This window comes from Artibeus jamaicensis, unplaced genomic scaffold (assembly GCF_021234435.1).
Source record: "Artibeus jamaicensis isolate MK-2021 breed Jamaican fruit bat unplaced genomic scaffold, CSHL_Jam_final contig_519, whole genome shotgun sequence".
Taxonomy (NCBI): Eukaryota; Metazoa; Chordata; class Mammalia; order Chiroptera; family Phyllostomidae; genus Artibeus; species Artibeus jamaicensis.
Genome location: NW_026521871.1, coordinates 47,258,498 through 47,270,847, shown reverse-complemented (window position 1 = coordinate 47,270,847; position 12,350 = coordinate 47,258,498). Strand labels below are relative to the sequence as shown.

At 50.5% G+C, this 12,350-nt stretch overlaps 1 protein-coding gene across 3 annotated transcripts in view; it reads left to right on the top strand.

The window, feature by feature from the left end:
- Nucleotides 1-12,350, top strand: part of TRANK1 (tetratricopeptide repeat and ankyrin repeat containing 1) — an 89,945-nt gene that overhangs the window by 56,375 nt on the left and 21,220 nt on the right. For all 3 annotated transcript variants that reach the window (XM_037148201.2, XM_037148200.2, XM_037148202.2), the window contains exons 13-16: nucleotides 643-3,555; nucleotides 6,565-6,764; nucleotides 7,176-7,313; nucleotides 11,563-11,709. In XM_037148201.2, coding sequence (XP_037004096.2) covers nucleotides 643-3,555; nucleotides 6,565-6,764; nucleotides 7,176-7,313; nucleotides 11,563-11,709 — 3,398 coding nt within the window. The remainder of the gene's footprint in view (nucleotides 1-642; nucleotides 3,556-6,564; nucleotides 6,765-7,175; nucleotides 7,314-11,562; nucleotides 11,710-12,350) is intronic.

Below are 12,350 nucleotides of genomic sequence, written 5' to 3'. Positions count from 1 at the left end.
TGCCTTGAGGAGGAGGCTGGATATTAGAACCGATGCTCTGTTTTTTTGGTTTTTGTTTCCTTCTCTTGGGAAAACCAGTGATCTGGAAAAAGCCCATTCTGGGGCAGGTCCACGGCCTGCCCATAGCTTGATGGGAAGGAGTGACCACCATGGTGAATGACCAGGGTGGGTTGGCTGAGGGGGATTAACTTTCAAAGTTGGCTGTCCATCACTAACAAACACTTCCTATGCATTTATACCATTTTCAAGGGTCTTGACATAATGGATCTTACTGGAGAATCGTAAGGTTGTCTCAGGGTTTCTCAGCCTTGGCACTGTTGACATTTGGGCTGCCTCATTCCTTGTGGTGGGGGCCGTCCCGTGTCCTGTAGGATGCTCAGCAGCATCCCTGCTGGACCCCCCACCCCCTAGACCAGATGCCAGTAGCACCTCCTAAATTGTGATGATCAGAAATGTCCCCAGACATTGTCAAATGTCTCGTGGGGAGCAAATTGCCTCTGGTTGAGAACCACAGGGTTAGCAAATACTTAGGGGGGTTAGGTGCTCCCATACGCTCCTGGATGGCATCTCTCTTAAATACAGGGGCCTCTGTTCCTGAGAAGAGCCCCTGGGCACTCACAGGGTTTTGTTGGTGTCTTTTAGCTGACGTCGGTTTCAACTTCCTCAACCACCTGCTGGATCTCGTCTGGTCCAACCCCACCGAGTTTGACTACCTCAACCCCAACGTGCAGGACAGCAACGGGAACACGCTGATGCACATCCTTTTCCAGCGGGGCATGCTGAGGCGCATGAGGAAGCTCTTAGACCTGCTGGCGAAGTTCAACATCAACTTCAGCCTGAAGAACAAAGAAGGCAAAGATGCGCGGCACCGGGTTAAGAAGAACGATGATCTGCTCGTGGCCTGGAACAAGGCTCTGTCGGAGAGCCGGCGGAGGACCCGGCAGGACCTGGCTGCCCACCCGGGGAAGCCCCCCAGGCCTGCTGCCACTCCTGGTCACACGCCTCAGCTCAAGTCCCAGGTTTCGTCCAAGTTGCTGCCCTGCGGTGGCCCTGACCAGTGCCCGCCTGCAGGAGCCAGGGTCCCCGAGAGCTGGGAGGCTCTCTCAGAGGCCCAGCTGCAGAGGCAGGAGCCTGGAGCTGGCCGGCCCTGCTCTCTCAGGGACCACCTTGTGCAGCAGATCCGGGCTCTGATTGAGCTGGTTGAGTTGGATATGCCCCTCCCAGAGGAGTGCCCTCAGGACCCCAAGCCTCCGGAGACAGGAGCTGGCATAGAAGTGAAGAAGGATGAACTCCAGCGAGCCCTGGGAGTGGGGAGATCTGATTGTAGCAGGAACGACCCTGCACTCCTTGAGACAAGAGGTGAACAGGCTCAGGCGGGCCTTGGGACCTCGCAGCTCATCCCTGCGGGTCACAGTTGCAGGGAGGACAGCAGCGACCAGGACAACCAGCAGGAGACGGAGGCCTGCCTCCAGGACTTCGAGAACATGACGTGGGAGATCGAATGTACTTCTGAAGTGCTGAAGAAGCTGTCCAGTAAGGTGATGACCAAGGTCATGAAGAAGAAAATCATCCAGGACATCCAGCAGCTGGGCAATGGCGAGTGGACCCAGAGCCTGCAGAAGCGGCTGAAGCACCTGAAAGGAAACATCCAGCTCTTCGAGGCCAAGCTGGACAAAGGGGCCCGGATGCTGTGGGAGCTCGCCATCGACTTCTCCCCTCGCTGCAGCGAGAACCCGGAGAAGATCATCACCACGGAGCGGAGCTCACACTCCGTGGGGAAGTCGGGGCAGGTCTATACGGAAATCATCCGGATCTGGGACATCGTCTTAGATCACGGCAAGCTGAAGGACTCCATCGGGGCCATCTGTAGCGCCTACAACCGGGGCTTGTCCTGCATCCTGCGGAAGAAGCTGAAGGGCATCAACAAAGACCAGGTGTCGGCCAGCATGAAAGTCCAAAGGCGGATACCCCGCTGCTACGTGGAGGACACGGAGGCGGAGAAGGGCAGGGAGCGCGTGAAGCCTGAGTACTTCCCCCCGGCCAGCGCGGTGCAGACAGAGTACAGCATCATGAAGTTCCACAGCTTCAGCACGAACATGGCCTTCAACATCCTCAACGATATGACGGCCACGGTGGAGTACCCCTTCCGGGTGGGCGAGCGCGAGTACGCCGTGATCCACCTCAACCCCAGCCCACTGGAGCCCATCATCCTGATCGGGCGGAGCGGCACCGGGAAGACAACCTGCTGCTTGTACCGGCTGTGGAAGAAGTTCCACGTTTACTGGGAAAAGGCGGAGCAGGCGGGGAGCCCGCTGCTGGCCAGACAGATCTGGCTGAAGAGAAGGCTGGAAATGGAGCCCAGGAAGGGGAATCCAGGCAGGGAGGAAGAGGAGAAGGAGGAGGAGGAGGAGGAAGACGCCCTGGAGGTGGAGACAGTGGACAGCATAGAAGAGGAGCAGGGGAGTGACGCCTGCACAGGCACGGCCAGTGGGGAGCCCGGGGCGCCCGGCCCAGGAGCAGGAGCTTGTGCCCCAGAATGTCCCCCAGACTGTCCCCAGCAGCTGGAGCACTTACACCAGATCTTCGTGACCAAGAACCACGTCCTGTGCCAGGAGGTGCAGCGGAACTTCATCGAGCTTTCCAAGTCCGCCAAGGCCACCAGTCACTACAGACCGCTGGAACCCAGTGTGCACCGGCTCCAGGACCTGAGGGATGAGAACTTCCCCCTGTTTGTCACTTCCAAGCAGCTGCTCCTCCTGCTTGACGCCTCTCTGCCCAAACCATTCTTCCTGAGAAACGAAGATGGCAGCTTGAAAAGGGCTATTGTCGGGTGGTCCACGCAGGAAGAGTGCACCATCCCCAACTGGCAGGATGATGAAGAAGAGGCCGAGGTGGATGGGGACAACAGCGAGGAGGATAATAAAGCTGTGGAAACGCGTCTGGCCGACATCGACTCGCGGGTGTATGTGACCTTCGAGGTGTTCGCCAGTGAAATATGGCCCAGAATGAACAAAGGGAAAACCTCCTACAACCCCGCGCTGATTTGGAAAGAAATAAAATCTTTTTTGAAGGGCTCTTTTGAGGCCCTCAGCAGCCCCCAGGGGAAACTCACGGAAGAACAGTATAAGAAATTAGGGAGGAAGCGGTGCCCCAATTTCAAGGAAGACCGGACTGAGATCTACAGCCTCTTCTGCCTGTATGAGCAGATCAGGTCTCAGAAGGGCTATTTTGATGAAGAGGATGTTCTGTTCAACCTGTCCCGGAGGCTGTTGAAGCTCAAGGTGCTCCCATGGTCCATCCACGAGCTCTACGGCGATGAGATTCAGGACTTCACCCAGGCCGAGCTCGCGCTGCTGATGAAGTGCATCAACGACCCCAACGCCATGTTCCTCACCGGGGACACTGCCCAGAGCATCATGAAGGGCGTGGCCTTCCGCTTCAGCGACCTGCGCTCTCTGTTCCATTACGCCAGCAAGAGCACCTTGGACAAGCAGTGTGCTGTCCGCAAGCCCAAGAAGATCCACCAGTTGTACCAGAACTACAGGTCCCATTCGGGTATGTCCAGGGCTTGGGCTCACTGGCGGGAGAGGTGCTCAGGAACTGGCCTCGGGCTGCTTTTGAAGCTGTGGCCTAGCTTTTGTTAGGCTTTTATAGCTGCAGTAAGGATAGTAATTTGGAGCTCATTAGTAAGTAAATGCCCTCACAAGCAAGAGGTCTTAGGATTTCTGCTGCTACCACCCATTCTTAGGTTGATAATCAGGCTGTGGTTGAGTGGAAATGGACCGGTGAGGAATTACATCTTAGGGAGTTTGCCATGGCCTGAAAACATTGCAGGGGAACCTTTAAACCACTGGAGAGCTTTCAGTAAAGCGCTTTTGGAAGCACCTGCTTATGTAATGCAAAGTTGTGTACAAATTACAAGTTAGTAACCCTTTAAGTAGCTTTTCTGTGTAGGAGAAGCCACAAACACAGGAGTAGCGGGGGGTGGAGATAACGCGTACTTAGGTGCTTTGAACTTGTACCTCAGTCGCCCCCATCTCTGTGCCAGGCATGATGCCAGGCTGTTTTCTTCTAGTTACTTGTGCTTTATTCTCAGCCCATAAAGGAGGCATCGTTCCCATTTTACAGAGAAGGAAGGTGAGGCACAGAGAGTTTAAGTAACACGACACCACGGCCAGAGCACTGCTTTATGGTTTATCGAAGGCTCACAGATTCACCTCCTGCGCCCTCTATGTGCCCGTGGACAGCATGCAGTGTTATTTCACACATTTAGAAACCATGTATAATGGGATCATGCCAGACGTCTCTTTTTGCAGCTGTGCATTTCTGGTTAATGTCGCGTTGTTGGGTTTCTGCATGTCAATAATGTGGAGCCACAGTCAACCTGTTTTTAACTTGTTAGTGTTCCGTGTTGTGAGTACAACACAATTTGTTGTCTGTTTTCCGGTGATGGACGTGGGTTCCTGCCAGGTACATACCGTGACATGCCATCCCGGGGTGAATCAAGTTTTGGTGTTGGCCGCCCAGCGCTGACACCTACTTTCCGTTTATTTACACCATTGCAAGGGTCTCAACCCAAAGGATCTTACTGGAATATTGCAAAGTAATTCCAGCGTTTCTCAGCCTTGGCACTTTATAACCCTTCTGTGGTCTACTGTATTTTGCAGTGTATAATGTGCACTTTTTTGCCCAAGTTTTTCAGGCAAAAACAAGGATGTGCATTATATATGGGTAGTACTAATTCTGTATCTGTAGCAATGTCTTTAATTCTTTTATTTATGCTTATGCATTAAAAGTGTAACTCTAGAAAGCAATAACAATATCCATATACAAAACAATGCCCTGGAATACGACAATTGGTTTTATTTCTAAATATAAATAAAAGTTGAATTTAGAAAATTAAAACAAAAGACTCTTTCCCTGAAAGTCTGGGCCACAAACCTGAGTGTGTGTCAGACACGGCAGAACGTGGCAGTTCCCCTTGGTTCTGTGGACATAATCCGCGGTGCCGATGCCGCCACTTCGCAGTCCACCCTCCCCCTTGGAGCCATGATGCTGTGTTTCATGTCTGGGAGTCTGTCTCCGGGCTCACTACTTTATTTCATTTGTCTGTTCTCGTGCTATTAATATCATACTCCTTATAGTACTTACCAAAGTTGGTCAGTGACTTCTTGTAATTCGGACTCAAATTTCATTGAATCTATTGTGCTTTGGGAAGAAGTCACCTTTTTACATATTTGTGATTTCTGAGCCATGAACATATTTCTCTATTCAGGTCTTCTTTTCAGGCCTTCAGTAATATTTTATCATTTCCCCCAGACATTTTTCACAACTGGTAGGTGTGTCTCAGGTACCTTATATGCTTTGTTACTGCCGTGGATGCCCTTGCTCCCCGCCCCCCATTTTCTAATCAGTTATTGATAGTCTAGGAGAATGCTGTTCATTCTCGTGTGTTGATCTGGTATCTCACAATCTTATTGAACATTCTGACTTTTGGATGTTGGCATTTTTCTGCACATAGGAACAGTTTTTATCTTCTTTTATGTACTTGTTATGTCTTTTCCCAATTGATTTACTTAGATTCAGCAATTTCCACATGGGTGCATGGTTTCTTTCTGTTGTATACTTTTGATAAGTATTGATGGTAGAATTTCCCTTTACTTTTTGGCAGTAGCAATGGGGACACAGAAACCCATTTCCCAGGCATCTGTCAAAAATATAGTGTTCTACGTCATGCCAGGCAAAGGGCGCACATGCCGAACAATAGTGGGGAGACCTGGCATGACTGGCGGTCAGTCCAGGCTCCAATCTGGCCACTCGACGGTGTTTACTGATTTCTCGGACCTCGGAGTCCCCGTTCGTTCAGGTGGAGTATCAGGTCTGTCTCACTGGGCAGTCGTGCGGATACCGTGCGGTGGTTTTTGTGAAGGTGCATGTTGTTTGGTGGCATTCGGTCAGCGTTACTTTCGATGTCACTGCAGAGCTTAGACAAAACACAGGACCCAGGCAGAAAGCTCTTTAGAAAACCTTTACTCCGATTCTGACAATTTTTTTGGTCCAGTCCTCTGGCAGCCGGATAGAAACCTGGTGGTGGGAAAGGGCGGTGGAGGCCTTGCTTGCAGCCCCAGTTAACAGCCAGCGCTGCTGTTACCATGGCAACCTTGTCTCCAGCGCTCCAAGCCCCGATGAGAGGGGACAGGATAAGTCTTGTTTCCTTCCCATCTGTGCCAGCCCCTTACGCTGGCACTCTAATAGCTCTAATTGTTCACATCACATTTCTGCTACGACTCTTCTTTATGAGGTAATTTTCTCCAGTATGAATACAGGTTGCGAATTAGATCCCACAGAACCTTCTTAGCACAGCAACACATCTCTGCCTTCATCTACTGCAGCCAGAATAAAGCAGCTCAGGGCCACAGTGATCATGTAATGGGAACAGGAAATTGGCTCATGATGACACATGCTATCAGGGCCAATACTGCTTCAGCCAAGACAACCCGTCACGTTATTCAGCATCTGACACGTGTTTTCTGTTGTGTGTGTGTGTTCTCTGTTTTGCCCCAGGAATCCTCAATCTGGCATCAGGAGTGGTGGATTTGCTTCAGTTCTATTTCCCAGAATCTTTCGATCGTCTTCCAAGGGATTCTGGCCTCTTTGATGGTCCCAAACCAACTGTCCTGGAGTCTTGCAGCGTCAGCGACTTGGCGATTCTGCTGCGAGGGAACAAGAGGAAAACCCAGCCCATCGAATTTGGGGCTCACCAGGTTAGCGTCTCAGGGTTCCGTGTTTTAAAATAAAATGTTGTTTGCGGTTGAAAAAAGGTCTGAGAGGCTAAATTATTCTGCAAGGCAGAATTCAATAGTCCTTCTCCCGTGATGGGTCTCAGCAATGGGGGAGTGACTAGTCATTAGTGATATTTCCGCCAGCCTGGCTGACCAGGTCCCTGCTGGCCACTTCTCTTTAATAATGTCACCTGCCCCTGTAGACGTGGCCTGAGCTTTACCACATTTCTCTTCATATTATTTGATCTTTTCTTCTCTCCGTTTTTAAAAACAACTTTATTGAATTTATTGGGGTGGCATTGGTTAATATGATTGTACACGTTTTGGGTGTACACGTCTGTAATATATCATCTGTATGTTGTATTGTGTGTTCGCTCCCCTTTCTTATTCTAGGTAATCCTTGTAGCCAATGAAATGGCGAAGGAGAAGATTCCAGAAGAGCTGGGGTTAGCACTTGTGCTAACAGTTTATGAAGCAAAAGGCTTAGAATTTGACGATGTCCTCCTTTACAACTTTTTCACTGATTCCGAGGTATGTCGTACTGACTTCTTTTCAGCCACGCATGTATATGTCTGAGTTACACTTCCACTCCAGGAAAGAGAATTTGGAACTGAGTACGAGAGAGTTTGTCACAGGTGCCTGTTCTGTTTCGTGTGGGGCTTGAGTGCTTGATGTGGGTTTTGACGGTGGCTGTGGGTTGTCTCACAGTGGGTCCTGGGCTGGTTCTCCCCTTCCCTGTTCTCTTGTATTCGTCTTCTTCTAAATGCCTGATACCCAAGTGCCAGCTTCTGGTTTTCACTAGCTACTGTTATCCTTGACTCCCAAGGATGCTCAAGTTGGAATGAGCTCTAAGGAGAGCCTTACAAAGGAAGGCAAGGTTAGCAGTGTCCACCCAATGAGGACAGAACTGGGCAAGGTCAGTCCATAGAAAGAGACCACTCCGGGAAGACAAATGAGGCTTGGCTCCTGCCCACTGGATCAGGTAATGCGGGGGACGAGAAGAGCGGCCCTGCCTGGGAGCTCCCTTCTGGCATGGCTTCACCAGCACTGCTTGCCACCCATTGCAGACAATGGCAGCGAAAGTACCCCCAGACTGACCCCCCAGTGACCTTGTGTCGGCTCATTGCTTTGACCCGATGGTCTTTCTCCCCAAATTCAGTGCATTATGGGTGGAGCCACTAACTCAAGACTATTGTCCTTGATTTTCTAACCACTGATTTCTGTTCCCCACTGTCTTTTGGTGGGGACTCAGGCTGGCTGCTGACTGTGCTGTGGGGTCTCCTTTGGGGACGTAGCTGGCTGTGCCCTGGTCCCTGTCGCAGACCCCCCACTGCACACGGTGCTTGAAGAGGCTGTTTTTCGTAACCAAGTTGGGAGCACCACTTAAATTTGACATCTTAAAATCTGCCCCACAATTGACCCTTTACATGGAGTGCTTATTTTTTGTGATCTTTGAAAAAATGTCATGTTTGACTTGATAATACCTATGATGAATGTTGCTACGGGTGCTTTCTAGTTTACGAAATGCCTTTCGAATGCCTTGTCTCACTTTATCCTCCACCAGCCCTCTGAGGTTGTCTGTGTTCTTATTGCCTTCATTTAGAGATAAGGCCGAGGGTCACGGAAATTCCGTAAATTGCCTGTAGTGATAATGGAAGTGGCAGAGCCTCGAAATGAACTCAGACGCTTGGAGCTCTAAATTCCCCTGTACTTGCTTTCAAAGCCCTGCATGCCCATCAGCTTCCAGACCCTTCCACAATGAGTATATCTCTGCCATACCTTAAGTACATTTCTTTTCTATTGACTTTTGCTAACGAAATCAGATGCACCCTCATACTAACCCTGGAATCACTCTTTAATCTCTGAGGACTAACTTTTTTTTTCTCATAATACATCCATTGGTCATAGTTGGACCGAGGCTCTCCTAAAGAGGAAGGGGTAAGACTTCATCGTTCCTGTCCTTTATTAAGTGCCAGTTCTATGCTTGGGCCAGGAAAAAGCTCAAGGAGCTCTGGACTTATGGATCTGTAACTTGTGGTCGCCTCTGTGAGAAAAAAGAGAATCCAGCAATTGTCTCACCTCGATCCTAGAAATGACAAGGGCCTGGACACCTTGACCCCGTACTCCCACCGGTGGCTCGGTGAGATGCACGCGGTTAAAACCGTCACGAATTGAATCTTTTGCTAACATCCACTCCCTCCCTGTGCACAGTGAGACTTCCAGAAAGACCTCCGCTGTGGTGCTTTCCAAGGCACCGGCAGTGTGATTATGTGTCCTTGGTGCAGAGTACGCCCTCAGCCTGCCATTCACAACCTCAAGACCCAAAAGTGTCAGTCAGTGCACCGGAGGAAATGCTTCCAGCAAAGCAGAGGAAAAACAGGGATCACATAAGTCCCTGGTCGCCTGTGGGCCAGCTGCTCCTGTGGGGCTTCTTTTGGGGTGACTGGCAGAAGGCTGTTCAGTAGTAACTGCTGTGTGAGATGGGGGACCATGGAGAGCTCCACTCCATCCCTGGCCTCTTCCTCCAGTGCCTCCCACCCCCGACCCTGTTTATGTTTCTGGCAGGCATTCTCTTTGCAGCATCTGTCGCTCGGGTGTGCATGCGTGAGTGTGTGTGTGTGTGTGTGCGCGTGCATACAGGGCTTCTTATTGCCCGAGTTTGTGATCATTCACCCTAGAGGATTTCCTGTTACCTGTTCAGCCACAGGTCACCATCTTCTGAGACGAGGAGGGAGCCAGGGAATGTTACACCAAGTCCTTCTCTTGTAGGGTCTTTCCTCATCTGGGGGAGGGGCAGTCATTCTCCCAGTCGCCCCCAAACTCTTCTCCTGTGGGGCCTTGGAAGGGCACCTGCCATCTCCAGTCTGCCCCAGTGGGAAGTCCTTTCCTTCACACCCCTGTGCAAACAGGACAGAGAGGACTTTGAAAGCCACGGCGTTTGCAGTTTGCTTAACTAACCTAGAGAGCAGGCTTGCAGTAGAAACTAAGCCTTATACCCTCCCAGTGATCAATCCCAAGAGAAGCTGAGATATTTAAATGCCTCTTGCTTTATTGCCAGAAATGCCTGTACTCTCGTGTCTTCGTGCACAAATACATGTGCTCATCCTAAAGGGCTCTGCCTAGAAAGTCCCATGTGTTTTACTCATGGAAACAGTTGGTCATGTGCTGTTCGGGCAGCTTTTCTGCCCATCCAGCAGCTCTGAGGCATACTGGGCTTCGGCAGCCCGTCCATGGCCAGCCAGCCTGCGCCTCCTGGGGTCTGCCAGGAGGTCCTCGGATGGCAAGCACTTGTGTCTTTTGCCCGCAAGCCACGCAGTTGGGTAAACAGCTTTACAAAGGGCGTAGTCAGGACACGCCCTGGAGATGTTTAACGTCCAAGTGCTTACGTGATTACGTGATACGACCCGCATCTCTTTTCAGAACCTGGTGATTGATTCCAAAATTGGTTCCTAGCGTAACCATTCTTATTTACTAGGTAGTATTTAAAGCATTTAACCTAGTGTTTATATAGGTTAAGTTACAGAAAGGAAGTAATGAACGGTATCCACTCCATTGGTTCATCCTCCTTGAAAAGATACACAGGTGGCAAGTAACGCCGTTTTGGAAATAGGAAAAAGTAAGGTAAAGCTACTCTCAAAAGACCCAGTAAAGAATGCAGTCTGGAATTTTACAGGAACTTCGAACTCTAAGTTCTGCATGTGATCTGGGCACTTCAGCTTCACCACCAGCCCTGCACACCATGGCCGCGTGGCCCCAGTCCAGCCCACCGACTATTTTTGTATGGCCTGTGGACTCAGAATGGCTTATATGTTTTAAGTGGTTAAAAAAGATGAGAAGGAAAGTAGTATTCTGTGGCGCAGGAAAATTATATTAAGTTCAATTTCATTTCAAAAAATAGACTTTATTGGAACCCACCGTGCGCAGTCAGTTACACATTGACCACGGAGGCTTTTGTGCCTCAATAGCAGAATTGAGCAGTTGCATGCAGCCAAATATATTTATTATCTGACCCTTTAGAGAAAAAGTTTGATAAAGGGAAAAAGAGCTGAACCATCTAACGATGTATCAGGCACAGCATTAGAGAATTGACATCGATGATTTCCTTTTGTTTTCCCAATAAACTTGGGTTCTATCATCCTCATTTTATGGAGCAGATAAATGAGACCTAGAAGAGACAAGTAATTTGCCCAAGGTCCCATAGCCAATAAGGGAAAGAGCTGAAGTCTATGTTCTGTCTGACCTCAGAGTCTACCTTGCACACTATACTGCACAGCCCTGGAATAGTCTCCCATCCGGGGTTGAATAATTTAGTTAGAAAATTCCACCTCGTGCATTTTAGCAGCTGATCCAAAGTGGTGTCTCTTATGCATGCATTTTAGCAGCTGATCCAAAGTGGCGTCTCTTACGCATGTAGTAAGAGACAAGGGCTGAGGACCCGCGGTTCCTGTCTCCATGCTGCCTGTTGCAGTTCCGTCAACAAGAACGCCTCGGGCCCTCAGCCATCCTTCTGGCCGTGGGCACATGTCCCGGCTTCTCAGCTGTCTCGCCCAGGCCTTTGGGGGTTTTTTTTCCTGGAAGCTTCCCTGATCCCTGCCTGTGCATCCTCAGTGCTGTCCCACCACCCTGAGGCCATAGGAATGCGCCCTCCTCACAGGGGGGGCTGAAGGCCTGGTCCCCAGGCCAGGGAAAGGGGGCTCAGTTCCCCGGAGGCCCAGGGAGGCTGTGTGTGTAGAGTTCAAAAGCATATTCCGTTGGTCTTGAATTTGTCATTGCTGTTCAGGCTTACAAGGAATGGAAGATCATTTCCTCCTTTACGCCTTCATCATCCTGCTCCAGAGAGGAAAACCGGCCACTGATTGAAGTGCCCCTGGAGAAACCCAGCCCCTCTCAGGGTCGGTCTCACCTGGCGAATCCAGAAATGCACAAGGTGATTGTCTGCCCTTTGCTCACACACTTATTTGACAGGGAGCCAGTGAAGAGTCTGGGACAAGAAGATGAGATTAAAGATGGAGGCTTGCCCTTGGCTCTGCAGGGACCTCGGTGTTGGCGAACTCCCTGGTCTCAGCAAGCAGCTGGGCTGGATGGGTGGGGCGCTGTCAGAAAGTGGGAGGGGTTGGTCGTACCTTTTCCTTCCGGGAACTGGGTTCTGTACAGAAATTGTGATGCTGCCAAGGGGGAGCTCAGCTGTGAAGCCCAGAATAGTCGCTAGTGGGGACTGTGACAGTCTTGCAGCACAGCAGCCTTGGCTGCTAAGGGTGTGAAGGCTTTCCTTGCTCTTCACACTCCGCTGTGTCCCTGAGGAGGAGGCCAGAGCCTGTTCGTTCCATGGAGTTCCCACCTGCGAAGGGTTGCTGGGGAGCTCCAGAGAGTGGGGGAGGCATCGCAGAAACTCGAACCAGCAAAACCAGGAACCTCAGGAGAAAGTACCATTCTAGTTTTCTGTCTCATACAACAAGCAGAGTGACAGCTTTCCGGTTATTTCTGTAAAAGCCTCTAAGGCTCTACGGAAATGGAAGTTAAATCACTGCCAAGCTTTGCAAGCTCCAAGGTATCCGCAGATCTGCGGTT